The following is a 27,184-nucleotide window of genomic DNA, read 5'->3' as shown; positions in this document are numbered from 1 at the left end:
CATTTAACTTCACAAGAACCCCCCGAGGTGCCGATATGATCCACATTCTACCAATGAGGGAACCAAGACTCCTCCGATGGCTTTGCCAAAGGTCACACACAGCTATTAAATGGAAAAGCTTGGATTCAAGCTCAAGGCTGTCTGACCTCACTGATGACTCTTCACGATGGCCATAGAGGGCCTACTATGAGCAGGGAGCTTCAGGGTGCAAAAAGCCCATGCCAGTGCCCAAGGCTAAAGGGGCACAGTAAAGACATTGGACACGTGTCACAGGGACTCCTGTGCTGCTCCACTGGGACTTTTGCCCCATGGGGAGTGGTGACGGCTCTCAAGGACCAGACCTTGGGTTTCCTGGGTCCCTGTGAAACATGGGCAACCCACTGGCTCCTAAACATCCTGTTCTTCCTAACGAAGGGCCACAGAACCCACTCAGGAGATGGAGTCACATCCTTGACTGTAGCTTCTCACCCTCCAGAGCCAGCCTTTCTCCTTCCCTCTCCCTCCTTGCCTCCTTCTCACTCCCTGCCCGTCCCCCCACCCGAGCTCCTCTCACCACTGTCCTGCTCAGACTCTTCCAGAACAACTAGCAAAGCCAGTGGTCCAGTTGGTGAGAAAGAGCACACATCCAGATATTGAAAATGTACACACAAAGTTTTTGTTTTGTTGTTTTTAACTCAAGAAAGGGCTTTTATTGTTTTTAACTCACTTCCTGGGAAGTTAGTTTTTAAAACACTCTTATGGAGTTTGTTCATCACTTGTGCTACATTCAAGAACAATACGCCAACCAAAACCCTCAGCAATGGGGTGAGCACCCCATCCAGGCTCTGACATGGGCAATGAAGCCAGGTCCACCTCTGAGGTCTGCGAGGGCAGGCCTAATTGATGTAGCCCCTTGAAACTCCCACCCTCCAGGCCCCAGTGCAGAGATGCTCAGGGAGACTTGTAGACCCGTGATTAGCCTCCCATGAATTCTAAAAAAAGTGTTCTTAAAAACAGTACCGAATTATTTTTTAAGCCCTGGGTTACAATGCCTTAGTGCAGAGGAGCTAGGGAGAAATGTGGGCCCACTGACAATGAGCCACATTCTGCTCATAGCCTTAAAGACACAAAGAAACTATATTACAGATGCATGTGCCAGTGCAAGACATGCAGGTGTGCTGTGTGCAGCAGATGGGCACGCACATGCATGTGCATGGAGGTGCGACATATACCCACAGGCACAAAGATGAGCAGGACACAGACGCTCCTCCAGCCCAGCCTCCCTTTCTTTTTCAGCACCAGCCTTCCTGCAGTAGGAGCCCCACACAGGCAACTGAAATCCCTTGTTTGGCCCATGTTTTCAGGGGAGGTATCTGAGGCCTGTTTTATTTTCCTTTGGGGGTCAATCTCTTGAGGATTTGGTCGGTAAATGCCGAGCCAGCCAGGCACAGATTCCAGAGAGAAGATCAAGTCTGCCCCAGCATGGCCAGCTCCACACACATGCTCCAGCACACCAGCTCTGTGCAGGCTGAATGTCAACTGTCTTGGGGGTGAGGCAGCGGCAGGAGGCCCACCTCTCTGTGGCCACCTGCCAGCATGCACACCCCACCAGGGTCCCACTTCCAGTGCTGCCTCCAACCTGGGCAGTTTGTCCTTCGTTGTAGGAATGTGAGGGCAGCTTCTGGGGCCAGATGGGCAGGACAGTGTAGGATCAGAGGTTGGATTCCAGTTACTTCAGCATCCGCAAGGCCACAGCCCTGTGAGTCCAGGGCCGTGGGTCAGGCCTGCCCCTGGTGTCTCTTCTACAGGGGAGCCATGCAGGGAGGGAGTAAAGTGGGCAGGCAAGGTGGGTGCTCCTGGCTCAGGCCTCTGCCCAGAGCTTTCACTTAACCCATTCTCCAGATGGCACCAAGTGTGAAACAATCAAGGAAAGTCAGTCCACCCCACCTGGCTGCCAAATGGTGAGTGTGCTGGGGACCACCCAAAGCTGTGGGAGAGCTTTCTAGATGTTCCCAAGGAGGGAACACCTTGGGAAGGAACCACCACCCTCCCGCCGCAATGTTAAAAGTAAGAGACAACAAAAAAGGAATCTGAATCCTCTAATGCTGGCCCCTGCTTCAGTGAGGCCCAGGAACACCCCCCGAGGGCTCAGAGCCTCCCTATCAGCATTCTCAGTAGACAAGAGCTCTTGCAGGAACCCCTGAGGTGGGCAAGGTACAGCCTTCCATGTGTGTATGAGGCAACTGAGCCAGGCCTGCCTGACTCCCAGTAGGAGGTCTCTGCCGTGGTGGTAAACAAGGCCTCCACCTGCTAGCTTGGTTTCCTACCTCTTGCCTTGCCAGCGAGCCAGGTGGGGTTTCTAAGGCACCACAGGTACCTCTCTTTCCCACAGGATGGGTCCCCCCAGGGAGAGCCAGGACGAGGAGAAAGGCCTCATGGGAGCCCTGCCCCCAAAGCCCAGATGACGAACATTCCAATCCTGTCCCTGGACTTGTGCGCTGAGGTCATGCAGCATGACAGAAGGAGGAGGGCCGGAAGAGGGGCCACAGTCCTCAACCCCCTGCCCGCAGGGGCGGCTGTCGGCATGAGGGCAGTGGGCCTTTGGAGGCGTGGGATGAGCGTGCTGCCGGTGGCCCTGGGCGCATGCAGGGGCTCAGGATGCAGCCTCATCTTCTTGGACGCCGGGGAGCTCCAGGCTCTTGCCCCCTTCACCACACCTGTCTTTCCTGTTCAGGGGACACCAGGGGCAGAGGGACCTCAGGGGTCAGAACATGCACTTAGGAAGACACACACACACACACACACACACACACACACACACACACACACACACACACAGCCATTCCTTTCCACAATTTCTCAACCACTGCCCCCTGCCCACTCCACCCTCCACCACCACCATTTCCCCAAGTTCGCCTCAGTCTTGCCCCCGGAATTGTGGCCCCTTGCCGGTCTCCCTATCCCTGGTCTCAGCCCACAACTTCTGTGGCTCCCTGTTGCTTGGAGATGAAGCACAGACTTCCCAGCCCGGCTTCCAGAGCTGCTCACAAGCTGACCCGCTGACTCCCCCGCATCCTTGAGTAGCAGCTAGGTCACAGGCCTGCCATGTGGCCTAGCTCAGCCCCAGTCATCCTGGGTAGAGGGGCTTTGGTTTTGTATTTTCTTTGCCTTGTTCACAGGGCAGAGTCTACCTATCAGTCTTGGAATTCTGTCATATTTAATGGATTCCTGTATCTGATTATTCCCCTAAGATTTTTCTTTTTAAAATGACTGATGAATAGATTGTGATATAAAAAAAATCAACCCCATTTAACTCCACTGTAGAGCTTTGCCAATTATCCCAAAGCATAAAAAACAGAGTCTATCAAGGACAAATGTTGGGACTTTGATGAGGTAAAACCTGCTTTTCAAAATTAAACTTGGGTCCCAGAAATATAGAATTTTATAGCTGAAAAGGATTAAGCCCAACCCTCTCACAGTCCAGATGAGTAAACTGGCCTTTCTCCCCATTAACATGTCCACGAAAGGACAGTGACTAAGGACTGCCTTGCTCAGTGGTATTCTTGGGACCCAGTTCTGTGCCACACGTGGGCTAGGTATCTTTAGCCTGTGACTGCTCTGTGCCACCACTAGGGGGCGTGAAGTCACTGGCACTGAGCTGGAGTAACCAGCCATCCAGGTTTGTTCATCATCGCGGTCCTACTTAATGCCTTTTGTCCTGCCATAATTAGTAACAGCTTCCTTTTTCACTCTCAAAAGGGGCTCTGTTTGGATGCTAAATATGTGATCCCCTACACTAAACCCAATTCCAGCATCGAGGCCTGCAGACCTAGAGGAGCCCAGAGAAGACACAGGGAGCTGAATATAAGCTCAGTACTGTCAGGGCCTCTCCAAAGGCCCACCCCTCCACCTCCCTTGGCCAGGAAGTTTGTCAAGTGGAGGGCAAGCAGTTGGTATATGGACATTACCGGGTACAAGCAACCTCTGGCTGGAGCAGACACGAGCTTGTCCACCATGATGGGACCTGACACTTCTGAAGAGCCCACTTACAAAAGGGTGGCCTCACACGAAGCCAATGTCTGGGCCCCTGCACAGTACAAGCCTCTCCTCCAGAGAGGCTGAGGTACCCGGATAACGGGTGGCACTCACCTCTCTAGGGAGCACACCTTCTCCACACAGCAGGTGGGAGGGGCAGAAGATGGGGCAGGGGTGCACAATGTCTCCCCTCTGCAGCACCCTTCACAGGCCAGAGGAAGGCAACCAATGTCCCAGGACCACCTTCTGGTCCAGGACCCCTTCCTGATTTTCTCTCTGCAGGTCTGTGCACAAACTCCAGCAGGCCTTGTTGGCATCCCAAACTGACTTTTATTTTAATGGAAGACGGTGGAAAAGCTGAGGACGAGGCTCATAGAGGTTTGGGGAGCTGCTTTTCTGACCTCTCCTAGGAGGTGGTGAATGCACATGCCTGGTTCACAGCAGGAAGCCTTTGGCAAATGGGAGTTCCCTTCCCTGGCCTGTCCATACTTACTCGCTGGACAAGCGTTTACAAAGTGATGCCTGAGCACATGGCCTCAGCAATGGCTGGAGGGAGCATGGGCTACTCAGGAAAGCGAACACTCCCCCAGGCCAGGAAGAGTCAGCAAAAGTGCCTCTCCTTCCACAGAGAGGCAACCTTCTACAAGGAGCAGACATGATGCCTACAAATCTCTACTAGGCTGCCATGAGCTGAGAACAGAGGTGCAAACGGGGCCCTCCCCTGAGACCGGGCTGAGACCCCAGGCTCCAGGCTCAGCCTGCACAGCCCAGTGACAGTGAGAGCCCGCATCCCACCCCAGGGAGCACCCTGCAGGCCACAGCCCACTGGTACTTACGACAGTAAGTTTCCTGGAGCAGACATAGATCGCTCTTCCCTCCGAGCTTGGGGCTCAAACGGGTTCCCAAAGGAACGCTTTCTCAGCATGGACTTAACCAGAATCTGGGGAGGACACACAGAGTGAGGAGCACAGGACCTCCAGGCTCCCAGACTCACCGGCAGCCTCCAGTCTGACTCCCTAAGGGGACTGCTCCTGGGTGGGCCCTGCGGAGGCTCCCTTTCAGTCCACAGAGAAAGGGGAAGAGAATTCCAAGTGGAGGAAATGGCAAGAGCACGAGCAGTGATGGCTAAGAGTGAATTCTGGGAATGGCGAGGTGCTCGGCACAACTGGGGCATAGGGGTGCCCAGAGGCCCCCTGGAGTCTGGAGTGCCAGGCTGAAAGCAGGGGCTTTATCCTGAGGACATGGGGGGTGCAATCGGGAAATGCCTTGTAGCTGAGGGGGGACGGACAGAGTGAAGGAGAGGCTGCAGCAGGAGGAGCAGAGAAGCAGAAGCCGCACCCTGGTTCTCTGACTCTGTCCCTCCTCCTGTGCCAAGGACAGCTCTGGGCGCCCCCCCGCCACACACACACACACACGTGCCTAGTGTCGGGGGCATTCAGTTGTTCTTTTACTCATTCATTCATTCAACCAACAACTATTTATCAAGTGCCCACCATGTGCCAGATGCTGTTCTAGGCACGGGCGCCACACTGAGGCAAAAATTCTTGCCCTTGTGGAGCTTATGTTCTAGTTGGGGGACATGCAGTAAATAAGACAAATCAGTAGAATATATGCTAGTTAGTGGTAAGGGCTAAGGAGAAAAAAAGAAAACGAGGTGGGAGGATATAGTATGACAAAGAGGAGGTGGGAATTTTAGATAAGGGGCCAGGGAAGGCTCCCTTCTCACTGAGGTGACTTTGGAGTAAAGGCCCTTCAGGGAGTGAAGAAGTGAGCCCTGCAGATATCTGGGCAAGGAGCATCCCCTAGGGAGGAAGGTTCTGGAGCAGCAGCTTAGGTGGCACGTGGTTAGAGCTGAGCAAACAGAGGAGAGGAGAGGTAAGGCCATGGGGGGAGGGGGTGGGAGGCGGGCAGTCTGTGCAGTGTCTTCTAGAGCTGTCAAGGCTGTGGCTTACTCTGAGTGACATGGAGCCTAAGTGAGCACGGTCTCAACTGAAGAGTGACACGATTCGTCACTAGGACCACTCTGCCTGCTGAACTGAGCAGCAACCATAGTGGGGGTGAGAGTGGGAACAGGGGACAACTTGGGAGGCTATTCCAGTGGTTAAGGAGAGAGACAGTGGTGGCTAAGACCAAAGACGTAGCAGTAGAGACCCTATGGGAGCTGACTGTTTCCAGGGACCTCATACAGATCATAGGAATGAGCAGGACTTTGGCCACCTGGCTCTAGCTCGGCCTGGACCCAGTAAGGAGGGCTGATGTGCACAGGCCTGATGTCACCTACAGCACAGGTACCAGCTCTCCCTTTGCCTTGTGATTACCCCGACTCGCTGTGATACCCCAGTGCAGGGCAGGCCATGGTTCTCAGTGGCCACGAGGGGCTACATGAATTAACTTCCAACAGTTAATATGGAAGATGTCCAAAGGAAGATGAAAAAAACAAAACTGTGAGAGGAAAGTGGAGGGAGCACATGGATGGGGTCCAAAGGGAACAGGGCCACCTCTCCAATTCAAAAGCTTCCTAGGCCTTCTTACTGTCATGTCCTTGGCACCCAGAACAGTACTTGGAAGCAGGGAGGGAAGGCAAGAGGGAGGAGGGTGGGAGAAGGGAGGGAGGGAAGGAGGGAAGGAGGGAAGGAGGGAAGGAGGGAAGGAAGAAGGAAGGAAGGAAGGAGGAAGGAAGGAAGGAAGGAAGGAAGGAAGGAAGGAAGGAAGGAAGAAGGAAGGAAGGAAGGAGGAAGGAAGGAAGGAAGGAAGGAAGGAAGGAAGGAAGGAAGGAAGGAAGGAAGGAAGGAAGGAAGGAAGGAAGGAGGAAGGAAGGAAGAAGGAAGGAAGGAAATAAGGAAGGAAGGAAGGAAGGAAGGAAAGAAAAATGCTTCTTCCAGTCATGGTGAATGTTGACACTCAGTGAGGGCAGTATATTTCTTTAAATCATTCACTCTCCTCATCAAGCCTCCTGGTCTCTTTACCATGAGGCTGAATAACATGCCCTCCTTCCCCACTGCCCTCCAGCAGGGCCTCAGTATGGATCAGCACTGGGGCTGGCTGACCAGATGGCCCTCTGTCCCTCAACAGGGCCCAGCACAGAGCAAGTCTCAGGCAATGGCAATGCCCTCCTTAGGCCCTCCCGGGACAAGGGAGCCTTCTGCCCCTCACCCCCTTACCACCGTGGTCCAGCTGGGGATGAGCTTGACTGAGTTCTTCACCTCCTCCTCCGTCACCTCCACCACACTGCAATGCTCTTCCTCCGAGGGAAGGGGCTCCTCCCCACTCTTGGTCACCCAGGGGTGCAACTGTGAAGTTGGGAGGGCAGGGAGAGGTCAGGATAGACAGACACCCAGTCAGCAAAGGACCACGGGCATTCAACCAGCAATTGCCTTGAGGGGACCCAAAGCCCACAAACCCCAAATCCAAACCCAATATATAATCTATATATCTTGGTGTAGGGCTCTCTAGAAGGAGAAATTGAGGCCTGTTTGTTGTGTCCAAGACCAGCCCAGCCCAAGACCTCTGGCTCCCCAACCTTGATGTCTGGCACCCCAATCCTTGTTTCAGGATTCTTGTCTAGCATCTTCAGGATTAGGTCCTTGAGCTCCTCACTGACCTTTGGCCTAAAGCGGGGGGAGGGGGGAAGGAAGGAGATGAGGGAGAGATAGTTACTGAGGATTCTTTCCTGCCCACCTCTCCATCCCCACCTGCTCTGGGATTCCCTGCATAGTACACGTCAGGGCCGAGACACACCCAACCCTCATTTCTTCAAAAGCAAGAGGGATACCCCAAGATATCAAGGCAGAAGGGGAGAGTTTCAGAACAAGTAGATAGATGTCCTTCTTTCCTGAACAGGAAGTAAAGCCATCTCCTGTAGGAGGCAGGGGCCACAAACACAAATGCAGTCCCAGGGGTACTGGACACCCCCTGGGTAGCAGAGATGGTGAGGATAATGTGAGAAGAGTCACTTTCTGGGATACCAGGGGCCTTTGCCCCACTCTCCATCTTATCCTGTCCTCCGCCTGGAGGTAGCCAAGAAAGATTCTCATTTGACAGAGGAAGGAACTGAGACCCAGAGAGGTTAGTGGGTTGACACATTGCTACCCAGAAGAGTGAGGGCAGGGATGAGAGACTCAGGGGAAGGGAGGGGGGCAGGACTCTCAGCCCCATATCAGCCTGGACTATTTCTGCCCAAACTCCAGGCTTCTTTGCTACCAACATTTTGGGGAAGCCCGTCTGTCCAAGCCTGCAGAGAAGGAACTCACTCTTGGGACTGTTGACCTTGGATCCCTCTGCTGTCCTAGACACTTAATCCCTTTCACAATTCCTCGGCTGGGAAGGAAGAGACCTCTGGCATGGGGTCCAGCAGGAGGAAAGGTACAGAGACAGGCAATTATAGGTAAGGGATGGAATCCAGTTGGCTAGTGTTATGTGAGAAGAGGTGGCAGAGGTCCGTGAATGCCAGGGCCACGAAAGGGCCTCTTCATGTGGGCTTTGTGAAGCCTTGGAAAAACTTTAAGTGAGATGTGGTGAGATATGTTGTGCTTTATCAGGGTCACCCTGGCCTGATTGTGGGGGCTGGACTGGAAGGAGGCCGGCAGCAGGGAGACCAAAGACAAAGTGGCTAGACAAGGCTGGGGACAGAACCAGTTAGGGGCACAGGTGGCAATGGAGTCAAGAGAATGATGAAGTAGACTCAACAGGGCCTGGGGGCCAGACTGGGAGTGGGCACAAGAAAGCAGGAGTCATTGAGGACAAACCAACGCAGGCTGGTTTCTGACCTGCCCAGGGGACTCTGATGGCAGAAGGGCCCTGAAAAGTAAGGAGTTGTGGTAGCCAATATCATAATCAGAAGAACCGCAGATGAGCAGGGAGACCTCTCTATATAGTCCCTCTGGGCTCAGAGACCTCCGTCACAAGGGGGGAGGGAGTGGCTTCAAATCCCAGACCCACTGATAACTCTCCTCTGGAGCCTCCATTTCCATCTACAATATGGGGAAGCACACTATCTTGAAGCCCTCCTACCCCATGTGAGGAAAGTAGAGGCTCCCCATGGTTCCAGGGTGTGTGTAAGGTTGATGCCATTAACCCCACAGAAGCCTTTAGAGAAGGAGCAGTGTGAATGTGTGACCTGGGGTCATTCTGGCCTCAGAGTTCCATTTGTACAATGGAATCCAATCAGATGTCTCTGAGACCTTGCTCTACAGTCCCATACCCCCCTCCCCGCCCTGTCCGCTCAGGGGCCCCTCCCAGGAAACAGCACCCCCACCTCCAGAGCTGCAGGCTGGGGTGGGGCCTTCAAAGGGCAAATGCTCTGCTACCCCTCAGACACGACTCCCTGGGGGTGGGCAGGAGCCCCCTTGAAGGGCAACTCACTCCTCAGGAAACACCACGGCCTCATTCTTGATCTTCCTATGCAGGGCCAGGATGTAATCATCGATGAATGGGCACTGTTGGGTGGAGAAGCAGACAAAGGATGCAGGCCCAGGGCCTCAACTTGCCCTGGGGGACTGACCCCATCTCTTGGTATGGCCAGAGTAGGGGGGCAGCTCTGGGCTCCTTAAGATGGGAGGAAACCTCGCAAAGACCGGTAAGGAAACCTTAGACGAGGTTTCCTCCCGGCCCACAGTAGGTGCTCAACAAACACTGACCGAACAAATGAGTCATTGAGGGAACTATGAGGCTGGATGTGCCCACTGGCCTTATGACCACCTGCAGAATGGCCTCCACTCCCAGGGCTTGGAGTTTGCGAACACACTCACTGAGGTTCCCTTCTGCCTCTCAGTACAGTCACTAGAGCGGGAGCACCTGTGGATAGCGATTTCCACCAAGTCAGTGTCGAGGGTTCTCCAGGCCTGGCCTGACCCAGAGCAAAAGGCAAGGACAATTTGTAGAATGAATGAGTGAATGAGTGAATGTGTGAATGAATGAAAGAATGAATGGCATCAAGGGCCAGAAGGACAGGGAGTGCCCTGGCGGCGAGGTGGCAACACCACCATCTACACCTCCCATTAGGATGTCTTCTGTCCCGGAGCTCCTTCACGTGAATCTCCTCCCAAGGGTCAGGAGAAAACAGAAAAACGTTTTTCCCTCAGTCTTCTCTGAGCCAGGTGGGCCCTTTCAAAAGTCACTTTTTTAGGACACAAAGGAAGGGCCTGCAGCTGTCATTCATCCTGCTTCAGCTTGGCCCAGCCCACGGTACCAAGGGCCTGGGCCCGCCCAGCTCCGCCAGCCCACTCAACACTCACCTTGCCATAGACAAAGCAGTATAACGTGACCCCGGTGGCCCACACATCCAAGGCCTAGGAAGAAACAGCTCATATCAGTCCCCCAAAACGAACCAACAGCCCTCCCTCACCTAGCTCCCATGGGCTGTGGGAGAGGGCATATTGGGGAACTCCTTCCTCAGTCATGTAGTCACTCGACAAATAACTCCCACTCACTTGTTCTATGCCTGACCCTGTGCTGAGCACTAGGGACACAGGGATGACCAGAACAGGGCCCCTACCTCTTAAGGTTTCCAAGTCCCCTTGTAACAGACCCAAACCGGATACATTTCTAACTCAACAGGTGCAAAACTACCCTTACCTACAGGATCACATTTGCTGTACCCATGGTGCACCCCAGAAACCATCGTATGTACTAAACTTAGACTCACTAAACCAGCTCGTCATCCGCTTTCCTGATGATCCACTGGAGAAGTCACCATCTACCTTCTTTCTGACACCAGAAACAGCCCCTGCCCATACCAAGGCCCTGGCCTTCGGTCACCTCCACAGCTCCTCACAGCTCCCCCATATCCTGGGTTCTAACATGTGCTCTCTCTACATTTTCCCCTTGTGGAACCCCATCTCTTCTCCTGGTTTCCACTTTCTCTCACATGTGAATGAGTCTCAAATGTCTACCTACATATTCCTGGCACAGATGCCTCATCTAAATCCAACCAGGGAACCAGGGAACACCAGACAAACGCAAACTGACGTCATTCCATAAAGTAACAGGACTGTTCTCTTCAAAAATGTCCAGGTTAGAATAGACAATAGAAGAGACAAAGAAAGGCTGAGGAAATCTTCCAGATTAAAGGACAAAGAGATGTGACAACTGAATGCTATGACTAACCCTGGGTCAGATCTTGGACCAAAAAAAGGGGGGGGGGGGCATTAAAGTACAGGATCCACACAACTGATGAAATGTGAATGGGGGGGGGCGCCTGGGTGGCTCAGTTGGTTAAGCGACTGCCCTCAGCTCAGGTCATGATCCCAGGGACCTGGGATCGAGCAGGGAGTCTGTTTCTCCCTCTGACCCTCCCCCCTCTCATGCGCTCTCTCTCTCTCTCTCTCTCTCTCTCTCTCTCTCTCATTCTCTCTCTCAAACAAATAAATAAAATCTTAAAAAAAAAGAGAAAGAAATGTGAATAAGGTCGTTTAGATAATAGTCTTGTATCAATGATAAATTTCCTAATTTTGATAATCGTACTGAGGTTATGTAAGAGAATGTCCTTGTTCTTAGAAAATATCTGCCAAAATATTTAGTGATAAAGGAGGATAATGTCTCCAACTTAACTCTCAAATGGTTCAGAAAAATGTAATCACTTAAATGTAGGGAGAGATGTGAAAAGGTAAATGGGACAAAATGTCAATAATTGGTGAATCTGAGTAAAAAGATACATGGGAGGTTTTTTTTTTATTATTCTTGTAATTTTTTGTAAATTTGGAATTATATCAAAATTAGAAGCTCTTAAAAAAATCTCTAGCTACATCCCTGACCTCTCTTTTGAGCTCCACACCCACACACGTGTCCAGATGCCTCTTAACCTTTGCCTCCTTGGCAGGTGAGAACAGGCATGTGCCCAGGGACACCCTACACTACAGGCCCTGCTCAGAAAGCTATGCCCATTGCCTGTCAGTTAGGGGGAAGCCCAAGTCCCCAAGCCGCCTTCTAAACTCTGCCCAAGGCCCATCATGCCCCCTTCCCTGCGCCCCTCAGTGCTTTTGTACATTTTCTGGACTCCACCTCATGCTCAAATCCTCCCCATTCTTCAAGGCCTAGTTCAAACCCTGCCATCTCCAAAGAGTCTGAGGGGAGCCTCCAACTTCTTCCCAAACATGAGCTCTCCTGCTCTTTTCCACCATCTCCAGAAGGACAGCGAGCTGGGCTGTCTGGGCTGTCTGTTTCATAGCCCGACCCGCACTCAGCACACAGCAGCGGGCAGAAAGTATCTGCAGGGGAGGCCTGGGGCCATTTTGCTGGAGAATGAGAGGACGCCAAAGTTGGGGAGTTTTTCAAGACCCCAGGAAGAAGCAAACAGGAAGGAGAGGACCATGTGCAGTGTTCACTCCTGAGACCTAAGGACCCTGACACCCTCAGGTTGGAAACGAGGCCCCACTGCAGGCTATCCCACCCCTCCGCCTGAACCCCAACTCAGCCCAGGTCCTAGAAGCCACCTTCCCACTGAAGCTCTGGCCAGAATCAGAAATGGCTTCAGGGGCCATGAATGCTGGAGTCCCGGCTGTGCTGGACAGCTGAGCGTCGTTGCCCTCAAACTGGTTGCTAACGCCAAAGTCAGCAATTTTCACATGCTCGTCATCTCCCAGGAGCAGGTTGGATGGCTTGATGTCCCGGTGGATGATCTTCTGGTAGTGCACTGCGGAGAGAGGCAGCTTGAGTGCTGGCGTGGGCAACCAATGCCTGGAGCCCCCACTCCCACCCCCTGCCCTCACCTGGCCAGGGAGGCCCATCTCAAACTCTAGGTGAGAAGGAGCCCATGCACACACTTGTCTCAGGAGGACCTCAAAAGGGACTTTAGGGCCCCCTCTGCTCCACGATGTGGTGGAGAGACCAAGGCCAGCCCAGGCTGTTTGAAGCAAAGCTAGGACTGGACTCTGAGGGGTCTTTGGACTCCAAATGGAGTACTCTCTGTGGCAATCAAGACACCTGTTGCTGAGGGGGACTATCGGAGGAAATCGGGAAGGGAGGCTCTCCATTGGCCATGTCTGGCCTTCCCTCATGTTATCTGCAGTCCCAAAGCCTGTCAGAACATTTCCCCAGTCTCTTCCCCCACCCCACCTGGTCAGGGATGTTCTTCCTTCTTGGACTTAGGGTAGAATAGTGAGGTATCCTGCAGAAATACCGCCTCAGGCGTAGGGACTTTGGGCTGAAGGGGTTTCAGAGAGAGAGGGCACTCCAGGCCTTGGGACTGCTGGGACAGACATGGCAGGGGCAAGAAGCAGCCTTCTCCAGGACGCTTAGCGCTCACCTTGCTCCCTGGCTCTGGGACTGCCGGGAAAATGGGCCTCTCAAGGCTGAGATGGCCAGAGACGTCCCAGCTGAGAGAAGACACTGACTCTACCCCCACCACCCACGCATGGGCTCCCCACTCAGCAAATACCTTCCCCTGGACCAGCAGATCCCAAGATGCTGTAGAGGAGGAAAGAGGAGAGGAGAGGTGGAGGGCAGGAAGGCTCGGGGCAAAGGGACTGAGTGTCACACAACAGTAACAACCAAACCAGCGGTCCTATGGGGACTGTGTCCTGTGAGCCTGCTGCAACGAGAGATTTGACACACACCCACCGGAGGGCAGAGGCTCAAGGGGCTGTGTATTTGACCATGGAAAGTGGTCTCAAATTCTTATCTCAAACTCTAGCCTCTCCCCTGAACTTGGGCTCTTTATCCATGTGGATATCCAGTAGACATCTCAATGTAGATCTCAATATTTCTCAATAACACGTCTAATTCAGACCTTGATTTCTCCGTCAGCAACGTACTCCCCCCACCCCCACGCCCCGCAAACAAACAAACAAAACAGAAGACCCCTGTTCCTCCTTTAGTCTTTCCTATTCGGTTAATGGCACATTATCAGTTGCTCAGGCCAAAAACCTCAGGATCATCCCCAACTCCTCTTTCAGACTCCATATCCTATTCATCAACAAGTCCTATGGGCTCAACTTCTAAGCTACATTCCAGATCTGACTGCTCTCATACCTGCACTTGCACTTGCCCCATCCATAAGAATCAGGCCTGGGCTCCCTGACCACAGAGCCTTCCCCAAGAAGCTTTGACCCTCCCCTAGAGGACCAGAATCACAAGGATAGAATCACACCTTCAGTGCCTGGTGCCTCCATTCATCTGCCTGTCCAGCCCCTGGTTCTGACCAGTGGGCTCTGGGAAGCCCTTCACTATGATTAGCTGGGTCTTGATAGGGCTTTACCCAAAAGCCAGATGGGATTAGCTTGTTTTGGGGTGGTGGGTGGAGAACAGAGGATGGAGGACAGCAGGCCCTCAGCTGAAGGGAAGGGCCCAGGACAGGAAGGGGTGGAAGCCAACCTGGTATAGGGTTGTGGCTGCCACTTTTCACACCCAGGGTGAAATGCCCCCTTCCCATAAGTCTAGACCCTTGAGAGGGACTATCTGCAAAGCCCTCCTGTCTGTGTGTCTCAGTTTCCCCATATGTACAAAGAGAGTATTAATTAGAGGGCACTGGAGTGACTCAAATGAGAGAAAGATAATCCTGGTTCCTGTCATCTCTGCCAGGTCCTCACCCTGTTCACCCAGGGAGAGACTATGCTCCTGATAAACCAAGCTAACATTCTAGAGAGATGGGCACCACTCTGGTTCCCCAAACCAGGCCAGAAACCTAGGTGTCTGAGGGCCCTGCCCTCCCCCTGGCCAATCAGTCATCCAGCGCTGTTCCCGCTCACCTTCTTCATGTCTCTTCCCCACTGATCCAGGCCTCACCATCTGTCACTTGGGCTGTAGAAAAAGCCTCCTTCCTAACCAGCTGGCCACCTCTTGCCCTTTACTTAGCCGCCACACAGCTGCCAGAAAGAGCTTTCTAAGATGCAAATCCTGTCATGCCCCTCCCTTCTCAAAGCCCTCAGGGGCTGACAATGCTGACGGGATAGTCAGGAAAGCCCTCCTGGTGTGGCTTGAATAGCTTCCCAGCATCCTGTTTCACCACCCACAGGGCCAGGCTTCAGCCAGATTTTACTTCTCCCCATTCTCAAATAGGACATGCCCACTGCCCTCTGTGCCTCTGCGAGGCAGTTCTCTCTGCTCCGCATACTCTCTCCCATCCATCAGCCATCAAGCCTGGCCAGCGAACTCCTACTTATCCTTCAGGACCCTGGTCACAAGTGGCCTCCTCCAGGAAGCCTCCCCTCAGTGCTCTGACAGCCGTGGGCCTCTCCAGCCTTAGCAGTCACTGCACTATAGCTGCCTGCTTCGTTTCTCGTTCCTTCCACGAGGCTGTGAGATCGCGGAGTTCCCATCCGGGTCTTTGTCATCTCCTAGCCTCTAGCCGTCCCTTAGCAGGTACTCATATAAGAATGCAGTAAGTGAAGTAAATAAATTAATGAATAAGTGCATTCCAGAAAGAGAGGCCAAGCTAACATCCTCCCTCCTGAGCTCTCATCACCTGAGGGCCCTCACAGTAAACACACCCTTCCGCACCCACAGGACCCCTGATAGCACAGACAGCCGGATGTAAATCTCTCCCTTCCTACATCTCTTGAGGCCCTGGGCACAGGTTAGCCTTGGCTAAGAACTACTCAGAGATGCAGAGAACACCCCAGGCACAGCCCGACTTGATGATGACTAGCCACGCGAGGCAACCCGCACGCATCCAGGCATCCAGGCATCCAGGGAAGTCGGCCACCACTCCCTTCCCCTTCCCACCGGAGATGCTAGGCCCCGCCCCCAGCCCACGCCACGCCCCCAAGTGAAGCTGATTGGTAGATCCGCGCTAACAGACAAGAACGGCCAAGAGCTAGCTCAGCCTGGGCCCCACCCTTTCCGGTGTCTCCCTCCCCTGTACCCCTGTTCTGGGGGCACGCAGCCCCTCACTCACAGTACTCAAGGCCTAGGATGATGTCCCGCAGGTAGAGACGAGCTTGCTCCTCCGGGAAGGGCTTGTCGCTGGGTACCTCCATGACGGGCCTACAGGAAGGGCGGGGAGGAGCAGTGTTCAGCTGAATCAGAATGAGTAAAAGCTGACTAGCGGGTGAAGCGGGACAGGGGCTGGGCCATTTAGGCCCCTCGGGACTTCCCGGGAGCCCTCTATGCTCAAACTGCTCCCCAGAACCCAAGACATTAGCTAGTTCTCCCATATAATGAAACACTTAAAACACACACAGACCCAAATATCCCTTTACAATCATCACAATTTCAAATTAGCTTTATCTTAATTTCTGATTGGCTCGGTATTCCTTCGTCTAAGTACTTAATTTTCCATAACCGAACTGTTACAAAGATGCCATTCAGAGCAGTGTTTTTCAAACTGTAGGTCTAGACCTAATAGAGGGTCATGAAATCCTCTTAGTGGTTAGCTAATGCTTTGTTTCTCTAATGAAGTAGAATTTATCAGAGTATATCACATGTAATAAAGATGCAATGTTTTGTAAAACTTTGGTTTCAGTTACAGATATGGATGGCAATGTAAAACATATGAAGGTCAAAAATATTTGAAAGCTTCTGAATCTGAGAAGGATGCTACTCTTAGCACCCCCACTCCCCGCAGAGAGACAAATCACAAGCCATACGTAGCCTATATTCAAGGTCTGGACAGTTAGGGCCTCTGGTCCACCCAGGCCTGTGCCCATTACCCCATGTCTGCTGGTGTGCAAATACCCTGGTAAGGCCAAGTAGGGCAGACATGAATTAGAACTGTGTGACCTTGGGCAAGCCACTTACCCACTCTGAACCTCAGCTTCCCCTCTTGTAAATGGCAGCAAATGGAGTCCCACCCACCCAACTCATAAACTTGTAAAGCTGAAAGAACTCTTTGTGATTTGAATCCAGGTGACAGCCCCATCTCTACATATTTGCTTGAGAAACACTCCTTTCTTCTCCCTCTCCTCCCTTATAATCTTTCCAGTTCTTCAAGGCCTGGCTCAAAACCCACCCCCTCTGTCAGAGGACTCACTGAATGTTCCAGCCTCACTGACCCCCATCGGACTTCAAAGAATTGTCCTCCTGGTCTCTTGTTTTACCCCAGACTAGAGCTCCACAAGGGCAGGGCCTTGGCCTCTGCTTTCTCCTACAGTAGTTGACCCTGGGATTAGGGACACAGGGAGGGAAAAGAAGGCCTGGATTAGACTTGGCCTGCCTGATTGGGAAGGGGAACTCACCCCTTTCTCAGGAGGTCAAACACTGAAAGAAAAGAAAAGAAAAAGTAAGTAAGGTGCAGCCAGGCTAGCAAAGCAGGTGATGCCAAGGTCCCTCCCGTGTTCTGGAAGATAGGAGAGGGGCAGGCATCCAAGCATACCTGAGGGAGCGATAGGACAAGGGTCCCAGGGTATCAGAGGAAGTAAGTGGGTGAGAGTACTTTCACTATGGATCTGCCTCATCTGATTCAGCATGGATTCCTTTTCTGGGAACGGGGTAGGTAACTGAGGCTTGGAGAAGGGGCAGGAATTTTCCTAAAGGTCATAGCAGATAGGCAGGTAGGACAGGGAGTGAAGACTAAAGCCTTGGCCTTAATTCCTAAGCCAGTGTTCTTTCTGCCCCTTTTCAGGGCCTCTAAACCCAGCCATGAAATTAACATTAACAACAATCTTGTATATAATGACTCATTTTACTCCTCATATCAGCCCTATGAGGTGGATACATTGTCCCCATTTTACAGGTGAGGAAACTGAGGCACAGAACTATCAGACAGGGTCTGGGAACCCGTATCCCATAGCCTGCTTCCTGCATCTACCTGATCCACTGTCTCTCTGATTAGTGGAGTGGGGGCTTAGGCATATTTGTTGGATCTAACTTGATATTCTAAGCCTGGGTTGGCAGGGATAGGCAAGGGAATCCAGGGCTTGAGAACATATTCACACAGCCCATGTGAAGTTCATGTGTGTCCCTGGGGGGCCCTCGGACTGACCCCAGGTAAGCTGCTTTGGGAACGAGCTGGGTCACTTACCCAAATAGAGATTGTCCTCATCCGGGTCATCCAAAACCTAGTCAGAGGGAACAGACATGGGAGTAGGGGTGGGGGAGGCACGGGGTGGGAGCCCCAGACTTCCTTGTACTCACCAGTACCCCCAGTATGCTCTGCAGTGACCCCAGACAATGGAGCAGGAACTATGCAGGCACCAGATAGATGAGGCCTCAAAAATCACGGACCCTCAACCCTAAGCCCCTTACCCTCACCGAGACCTTGAGAACATCCCAGACGAGCCTAAACTGACCCCTAAAGCCTCCCTATAGCCCCCACCCCAAGTCTAGCTCTGTCTTTGGAGGCCTTAGCCACATTACTCTTGCAGTAAGAGCCCTAGGTCTGCGCTGAGTGTTCCTAAGCACAGGACTTGGGCATGAGTTCCCAGCCACTCACCACTGCTTCCTACCTCAATCAGCTTGACCACATTCACATGGTCCAGCTTCTTTAGTATGGCAATCTCCTGGTACACTCGCTCCAGGGGCAGCAGCTGCTTGGCTGGTCCTCCTTGGGTGGCTTGGGACCCTCTTGGAGGAGGGCGACCTGGGACCAGGAAGTTGAGTCAAGCCCCTGTTGCAGGAGGCTGGGCCTCATCATGGCCCTGCAACCAGCCTCAAGCAAGAATCTTGTAAGAGCGACCCACCAAGCACATTCCCACCACCAGGCCTTTGCTCATACTGTCCCCACCTCTACCCCAGCCCTAAAAGAACTAGCTAGGGACTGAGGTGCCCTCCTTCTCTGGCCCCAGGCAAGGAGCTCCCAAGCACAGGACCCAGCAGATACATACGTGGAAAGCCATACTGCTTCAGTAACTTCTTTTTGGAAAGAACTTTCATTGCCTGAGGAGGGAGGGGCAGAAATGTCACGTGTGGGTAGCCACCAGGAGCTAGAACAGGCTGGTTATATGTGGATAGAGGTCCGGAAAGGAACACTTGGTGACTGCCACCAGAGCTGAAGCTATGGCCTAAGTGTGTGGGTAAGCCGGGTTAGGAAGTGGCCATATCTGAGTCTAGGCCTTACCCCTATTTCCCCAGTAAGCCTTTCTGGAGCTCTCCCCTCAGAGGGGCCCAGCCTCTGCTGGCATATTCTCAGGGTCAAGAAGCTTACTCCTTTTACTAAGCATACCCTTAGGGACAGGAGCTCACGCCCCCTAGAGGCAACCTTGTCCTCAGTCTTCCCAGCACAGCCGCGCGACCCACTTCCCAGGCTTCTGGGGCCTGGCCCGGGGCAACACCTCCCTCCCATCCCCAGACTCACATAGTGCCTGTCCTCACTTTCGTTGTAGGCCAGCCTCACCACGCCGTAGGCACCCTGGAAATAGGCACTGGTCAGCCCTGCCTGGGCAGGGCAGCCCCGCCCCGGACTAGCTCAGGGAATGGGCAGCCCGCACAGCTCCGGCCCCCTCCCTCCACAGCCTCCCTCCACCCCCACCACCAGCTGGCCCCCAGCAGGCATCCGTTTCTGGCAGACAGGGAGAGGGCTCCTGCGCCCCGGGATCTGCCTCTGCCGGGCTCAACACAGCTCTAAGCTCCCTCAGTCCCTCTTTGTCTTCCATCAAAAACTAAGAAATAAGGAATGGGGAATCATTTCCCACCCCTCCCTGGATATCTTCTAGAGGACAAAACTCTCTTCACTTCTAAGCTGGGGCCTTTCTGGCTCTGCCTCACATTCCCAGGGGAGAAGGAACTGTCAAGCAGAGGATCCTGACAGGCTGCCTCCACAAAGCCTCCAGAGAAAAGTCCCCACTGCCTGTCCAGTCCTACCTTGCCAATCTCACGCTGCAGCTTGTATTGGTTCAGCTGTACACAGTCCTGGGGGTGGGGAGGGGAGGAAGAGGGGAACATCAGGTAAAGCTTGACCCAGAGGCAGTGTGGATCCCACCTCAGGAGCCTGTTCAGGGCCCGATCCTGGCTCTGGGCCCCTCACTCTCAGACCCCACATCTCATCAACCTTTCAAGTTTGGATGGCGGGGGGGGGGGAAACGTGGCGGTGTCCATGCCATCAAAAGTGATGCGAGGCCTTGGATGGCGTTTGCGAACATGAATGGTGAGCCATGGCTAGGAAGCGGTGCCTAGGAAGCGGTGAAGGAAAAATGCACTGATTCCTGCCTGAACGCTGGCGTCTGGGAGACCTTCATCTGTGAGAAACACATGAGCAAGTATTTCTAGAAACAGCTACATGCAAGGTCTTGGCTGCGTGGACAAGAAAAAATGAGGAGAGCCTTAGGGACAAGAGACCAGAGGCCCGGCTCAGGCATAACAAGCCCAGGCTCTGCAATCGGTAGATTGCTCGCTCGGTACTAGGACTCACTTTCAGATCTAAGTGGCAAGGACAGAGCCAGTGGGACAGAGGAACAGAAGCAAGAACAGAGGCTGGAAACACACTGGCAGCTTCTGAGTCAGAGGAGACTCTAAGAAGCAGGATTAGAAGTGGGGGCTATCTCTCTCCGTCTCTCTCAAATAAATAAATAAATAGAAGTGGGGGCTAAAGCTGGGTTAGACTTGTGGTAGGGAGGGCAGACATACTACCTATCTTCAAATCTCTAAGAGGACTTCTTGGGGGACAAGGGAGGGGCCTATTTCTGAGGCCTGACCTAAGGGTAGGAATGGTGGGACTTGTAGGAGGCAGTGACTGGCTCAGTCGGAGCTCCCCTGGTGGGAAGAGCCATATTGTGAGACAGCAGGCTCTTCAACTCTGGGGGCTGTGCAAAAGCAAAGGCCAGGCAGCTGTGTGGCAGGGGCCGGGACAGAAAAGCATCTTCACTGAGGACTACTGAGAAGCTCACGGGGACCCCCTAGCTCTGCCCCACCAACCTCTGTGTCTGAGATGGCCACGTGGTGGGACTCAATGGTGGGCCTCCGCCAGGCCCGTGGGGAAATGTGGCTGGCAGGCCCTGTGGCATAAGGCCCAGCCTGGGCCTCCAGGCAGCTTCCTGCCGGCCGCTCTTGCAGGGAGAACTTCCTAGCTGAGAGGCTGGGACGGCCTAGGGGGGGTCTTGAAGCACCACCGGGGATCACGGAGGCAGCTCTGGTCCTTGGCAGAGGGTCCACACCATTTCTGGCAGGCTCTGGGCCACCTCCTGCCTCCTCCAAGTGGGCCACATCAATGGCTGCCACTCGTTCCACCAGCTCTGCCCGGGGGTCCTGGCAGCAGACTGCTGGGCCCCCCTCCATTGCCACAGTTAAGGGGGTCCTCTGTGCAGCCTTATTGGGAACCTGAGAAGAGAGGACAGAGAAAGCTTCAGTGCTGGCCATGGGGTATGGAGGTCAGATTTCCAGGCCCTTCTCCCATTGTAGCCACAACCCTTAGGTCCCACCTCCATGACTCTGCCCTACCTGATCCCTCTGCCTGAGTTGCCAGCATCCAAAGTCAGGTCTGTCCCTACTAACTAAAGGAATGCCGGGAGCTCATCTGGCTCTGCTGCATCGCGGCCCTCCAGACCTCAGTATCCCCATCTGTAAAACAGGGATGGTCATGTCTGCCTTGCCGGCTTCACAGGGAAGCAGGGAGAAGCTGATATTCTGGAGTCCGGACAGAGAGAATACTGGAGGACCAGCAGCACTGGGAGAAACAGAGTCCAGGGTCAGCTCAGGCCCCATCCAGCAGACAGCCCAGTGACTCACCAGCCCCACCCTTGACTGCAGAGCATTCCAGTGTTGCTGCTGGAAGCTGAGCTGGGCGCTGGTCAGGCAGAGGCCTCCCTGGTACTCCAAGCCAGTCCCTTATCTCCTCCAGGAAAGCCTCTCCAGGACCACCGAGCAAGTCTGCCATCCCCCATGCCTCCCTTTCCTGCCCCAGCGGAGTCTGTAGCCTACGAGAGGGTCCATTAGGGAGGAGCTGCTGCTTTGGTGGCTGTTAAGAGAAACTCCACTAAACTAACAGGTCATTCCTTATTTTTCCTGTTTTTTTCCTTCCAGTTTATTTGTGTGCCCAAAATATTTGTCACAGCTGCTCACGCCGAAATGCTCTCCATGGCCTGGCCTTACACCCACCCTGACCCTACTGCATTCTGAGTCCCAAACCAGGCCCCAGGCTAAGGACTGGGCCCAGCTTGAACCCCAAACCAATGTCCAACCCCAGGTCCAGCCCTCCCCTTCAACCAGAACCCTGGGCTGAACCCTGACCCCAGGCTGAATCCTGACACTCGGACTGGGACTCCATCTCTGCTGGAGGCTGAGCCCTGGCCCCACCCCAGCCCAATGCCCCTCCTCCTTCCTAGGCCAGACTCAGCATCTTCTAAGGAAAAGGAAGTGAGTGGACTCCTGACCCTCTGCCCTTCCTGTCTGGTGCTAACTTCCTCTGTACTCACACAGTGACTTTAAGAACATAGCCCTTGTTCCCCCATCACCTTGCTTTGACAGATGTCAAGGAGGTAGGGCTCACTAGAGTCCACTGGCCACAGAGGATCCTGGTCTGGATTCCAATCCTGCCTGCCAACCTACTGTGGGGTCTGAGGCAGGCTCCTTCCTGACTCTGAGCCTCAGTCTCTCCCTCCGTACTCTGATGCAGGACCTTCTCAGATTCCCTAGGGCCACAACAAGGCTTAGAGGGATAGTGGGCAAGGGTGTCATCCAGAACCCCTGTGCTTGGCACACAGTGTGTTGAACTGAGTAGAAACCTAGAGGTAGTGTCACCTCACTGGGTAGTGATGGGGTGAAAAGGTGTGAACACTATCCATACCGGGCTCAGGACTGAGTCTGCCACTGGGGAAGCTCCGTAAAAGTGAGTTGTTGTGCAGCTGTTGTTGCAATTGCCTAGGACACGCTGTGGCCCAGATGGATGTGCAGGCGGCATAAGGCGGCTATGAAGGCTGACGTCAGGCCCTCCACCCTCCCTCCTGCCTGGATCAAATTCAGGTGACTAAGCATGTCTGCGCAGGAGGCAGTGGGGAGGCCCCAAGTTCCAGCCTCATGTCCAGGTGATGGGGCCTAGCACCTGAGGCTGTGCATCTGAGGGCATGTGTCCACACGTGAGAGAACTTGTGCAAGCAGGGATGTGGGCTGGGGTCACGGTGTATGTCTGTGGGGGGTAGGGGCGGAAGAGTCCACACGGAGAAGCGCATCTGCATGGGGACAGAACTCTAGCGGGTATGTGTGTAAATGTGTTCATGTGCACTGGGTGCCTTTAGTCTTCCTGTACATGAGCTCCAGTATGCAGGGTGGGGTCTGCATGGACACCTGATCTCAGAAGGTCAAGTCTGAACTTCCCACATGGTCACCTGTCCACCAGGCTGGGCTCTGTGTCCTGGGCAGGTGCCACCCCTCTCTGAGGGGCCACCCAGGGGGGCTCTCAGGGTCCTCCCCAAGCTGAGGCCTCGGGAGACACTTTGTTGAAACTGACTGGGTAGGCAACTAGGGGCTACATGGGCAAATAGAAGAACCGACAGACAGGCTAGGACCCAGGCTCACGGCCCAGCATGGACTCTGTGGGCATGGAGAGCCTCCCAGGGACGAGCCTGGTCCTGTAGCCAAGAATGACCAGACTCAGGCCCTCTCTCACTGGGAAAAGCTACCCTAATCCTGTCCTCCCAGACTTGGGTCATGTTGCCTTGGAAAAGTCACTGAGACTGAGACTCTTGGGTCCTCCGTTTTCTCAAATGTGAATCAAGCAGGAGGCTGCCATCCTGCCAACTCCCAGGGCTATAGAAGGAAGCAGATGAGATCGTGGACAGAGAAGCAGTCCGTGCCCCGAGTGATACGGGGCTAGGATGTGTCTATATCCAGAAGCCACTAAGATAGAGAGCCTTGATGTACAATGTAGAACCCCATATCTGCCCCCCTGGCTCCAGGATGGCCTGGCACATTAACACCCTCGGGCTATGCCCCCCACCCCCAGGTGTCTGGCTACTTCCAGCGTGCAGACCCTGGTTCCAGATGCCTGCTTGGCCTGGCCTCCTCCTCAGGATGTGTCCCACCCACCTGGGTCGCTCGGAGGAGGCCCAGAGCAGGAGAGGGCAGGCAGACCCTGCTCTTGTCCAAATGTTCAAGCAGCCCCTCCTGGCATGATTTCAGGCACCACTCAGACCTCACTCTGAATTCTGGAAGGCTGCTGTGAATCTCAGGGCCAGGTTGAGCAGCCCCCACCATCCAGGCAGAGAGGACATGGCCTGGCCATCCAAAAACTGGCCAGAAGGGGAAGTTGCAAGGAGGCGATCTAGCCATCCAGGCCAGACACAGAAGGTCGCCCTGACATCGCCAGGCTGCCTCACAGGAGCGGTGTTTATGCTCCTGACAAGTGTCTGGACAGCCCTGGCAACGGGTACCCTCTGCAGCTCCTGCCTCCGCCCGGGATGACTCAGTTCTCCTTGAGGGAGGCCCAGGCATCTAGTGCCAAGTCATGCTTGAGGATGCCTACTGTGAGGACGCCCCCTCCCATCATCCCTGGAGGGGCCCCAAGCACTGAGGTGGGCTCTGTACCCAATTTGGCATGGCAACCCTCAGTGCATCTTCAGCACATCTTGGCTGATGGTGTCCGGGCATCACCCTCTATCTCCGCCCTTCCTCATCTTCCACACCAGGTCTGTACCTCCAGCCCAATTCTTTCCAGCCAGCTGCCTCCTCCCCACCACGTTCCTGGGCGGCTCAGACCCACAGGGTTCCCATTCAACTTCGCATTTCCCCCAAGTCTGCCCTTCGTCCTCTGCCTGCTGCAGAGGTAGGTATTGTCATCCTCCCAGTTCTTCAGAAACCCAGGAGCCCATCTTCTCCCTTTCACTCATCCTTGCTCCCCTAGCCCCACAATTACTCTCTACTCTGGCTGCATCACACCACTCGCAGCTTCCCAAACTGCAGCCTCTGTTCTGCTGCCAGAAGCTGTGTACAAGCTGTGCCTTCTGCCAGGGACACACCTCCCTCTATTTTGCTGCTGGAGGATAGCTCACATGTCTCCTCCTCTAGGAGCCCTCCTTGATCTCCCCACTGCTGGGTGAGGCCACTAAGTTGAACCCCTTACAAAGTCAGGACTTAGACCTCTGCTTTTCCTTCCCACTGCTTCTGCCACACAGTCTCCCCACCTCCAGGCTCATACCCTGACCCCACCCCACACCCTCCTCCACACCAGTTGCCAAAAGGAGTACTTCTAACATGCAAATGTGGTCACGATTTTCCCCACACCTGGCCTTCCAGGAACTTGGAATCTGGAGGACAGAAGAAGAGGAGACCTAGCCTCAGACAGGGGGCTCACAGGGTAGGGAGCAACCAGAGACACGGACTCCTGGGATGCAAATCCAGAGTCACTCTTTCATGCAACAAATATTCCATAATATTCCACCTGCCATATGTGCCCAGAGTCAGTCATTCATGCAACAAGTATCCCATAAGCACCTCCCGTGTTAGGTGCTGGGAAATAAAACAGTGAAGCACAAAGACAAAGTCCCTGCTTTCAGGCAGTTTAATTTCTAGTAGGGGCAAGAAGCAATACACAAGAAAGGCAGTAATTAAGAGATGAATATGTCAAGTGGTATGTGCTATGGAGGAAAAATACAGTCATGTAAGGGGAATCAAGAGTAGGGGCTGGGGGGGTACTATTTATAGTGTGGTCAGAAAGGCCTTTCTGTATAATGTGAGTAGAATCTGGAGGAAGTGAGGAGGCAAGCAGTGTGCACATCTGGGAAGGGCATTGCAGCAGGGGAACCAGAAACTGCAAAGGCTGTGAGGTGGGAGAGTGCTCCCAGTCTGAGGAACAGCAAGCGGCTAATGTTGCTGGAGTGGGGTTTTGCACATGAGAGGTACCCAGGCAAGCAGAGTTACACCTGGATGAGAAGGCCCAGCCATTTGCTGTGCCTGGCCCAAGGGAAGGCTTCCTGGAGGAGGTGGTATGTAAGCTCTTTCGTGACCACTGAGTAAGGATTTCAGAGGGGAGAGGATGGAAGTTCTCACTGTGCATGACAGACAGCCATTTTCAGGCTGGGACTCAGGGCTTGGCTTTGGAGGGGTTTGTGGACAGAGACCAGGAGGCCTCAAAAGCCAGAGGATGGTTCTGAGCAGGGCAATGACCCAGTTGGATGAGGTTTAAATGATCCCCCTGCCTGCTGTGGGGACTGAGGGTGAGAGACCAAGGAGGAGGCAAGGGTCCCCAGAGTCTGTGAGCCTAGGACGTGGTCTGACACACAGTGGGTGCTCAATCTGTACCAGCTGCATGAAGGAGTGAGGGCTGTATGGGGGCCAGTGCATCCTCAAGGACACAAGCTGTGTGATCCTCCTGATGTCCTGGCCCACTTGGCAGATACACAGCCCCATTTGCACCCACAAAAGCACAGTCCTGGGACCTGGGACATAATCTTTTCTACACACCTCTGCACCCTCCAGACACACACATACCCCCAGAGATGCGCACACCGACGTCGCACGCCGACGTCCACGTGATCGGCCCTCACACACCACTCCATCCAGTCACGCACTCCCCTCACACACACAGGCACACTCCTGTGTCCACGTGACACGCACACCCACCTCCAAACACCACACACAGGTCCCCGCGCACGTGTGCACCATTCGAGCCACCAATTCCGTGCCTGTTAGGCCCCTGAAGCCGCAGTGCCCGCTTCTTCCAACCCCTCCACCCCGGCCCCATCCAGGGGGACGACTGCGCAGCTAAAGCCACACGCCACATCTGTCCCATTCATCCACAACCCCTCCCCCCGCCTCTCCCCAGGTTTTGCAGGAAGACTCAGCGGAGAGTCGTGTAGGAGGAGCACTCCGCGCTGATCCACACGTGGGTGCACAGGTCTGGGCCCACTCTGCAGAGACACGGCCTCCCACCCACGGCTGGGGCGGGGGTGGGTAGTGCGCCGGGTATGAACGCAGCCCCGCAGACTAGAGCTGGGGAAGCGACGCAGATGACGGAGTGCCCGCATAGATGCGGTTCAGGCTGCCGGCGCAGACAGAAGCGGGCTCCGGGAGGTACCTCGTAGATCCGGCCCCCCAAAAGGGGGGAGGATCCCCGCACCAATGCGGTCCCAGAAGCCCTCATTAGACGCGGCCTCGTAGACCATCCCTCTTCCCTACAAGGCTCCGAGCAGACGTTCAGGCGTTCGTCCCCTCCCGCTCCCCGCCCCAGGTCCCCTCCTCACCGACCCCTACCTCGGCGCCTGGCGACGGTCTCCGCGGCCGGCCGGGCGGGCGACCAGGCTCGCTCCCGAGGTTCGCGCCCCGCCCCAGCCGCCTCTCCCGGGGCTGGGATCGCAGTGCTCAGACCACCCGCGCCGCGGCTCCAGACAGCTCTCCCTCCCTCGCCCGCCGCCGCGCCCCGCCCGCGTTCATT

At 54.3% G+C, this 27,184-nt stretch overlaps 1 protein-coding gene across 2 annotated transcripts; it reads right to left on the bottom strand.

The window, feature by feature from the left end:
* Positions 1-663: 663 nt before the first annotated feature.
* On the bottom strand, positions 664-27,184 carry CAMKK1 (calcium/calmodulin dependent protein kinase kinase 1). 2 transcript variants are annotated; one of them, XM_027567922.2, is made up of 17 exons: positions 27,004-27,184; positions 21,259-21,378; positions 20,737-21,138; positions 19,687-19,734; positions 19,181-19,234; positions 18,711-18,762; positions 18,333-18,466; positions 17,909-17,945; positions 17,124-17,145; positions 15,845-15,933; positions 12,444-12,643; positions 10,248-10,301; positions 9,376-9,449; positions 7,535-7,622; positions 7,176-7,304; positions 4,851-4,954; positions 664-2,705 (listed from the first exon to the last, which is right to left on the bottom strand). In XM_027567922.2, exons 3-17 carry the CDS (start codon positions 21,094-21,096, stop codon positions 2,633-2,635), a joined length of 1,518 nt encoding a protein of 505 aa, XP_027423723.1. In that variant the 5' UTR covers positions 21,097-21,138; positions 21,259-21,378; positions 27,004-27,184; the 3' UTR covers positions 664-2,632. The 2 variants fall into 2 exon arrangements, with proteins under 2 accessions (XP_027423723.1, XP_027423724.1); XM_027567923.1 differs by lacking the exon at positions 21,259-21,378 and having other exon boundaries at positions 27,004-27,183.

Source organism: Zalophus californianus, chromosome 16 (genome assembly GCF_009762305.2).
Source record: "Zalophus californianus isolate mZalCal1 chromosome 16, mZalCal1.pri.v2, whole genome shotgun sequence".
Classification (NCBI taxonomy): domain Eukaryota; kingdom Metazoa; phylum Chordata; class Mammalia; order Carnivora; family Otariidae; genus Zalophus; species Zalophus californianus.
This window is presented reverse-complemented; position numbering and strand designations above follow the sequence as displayed.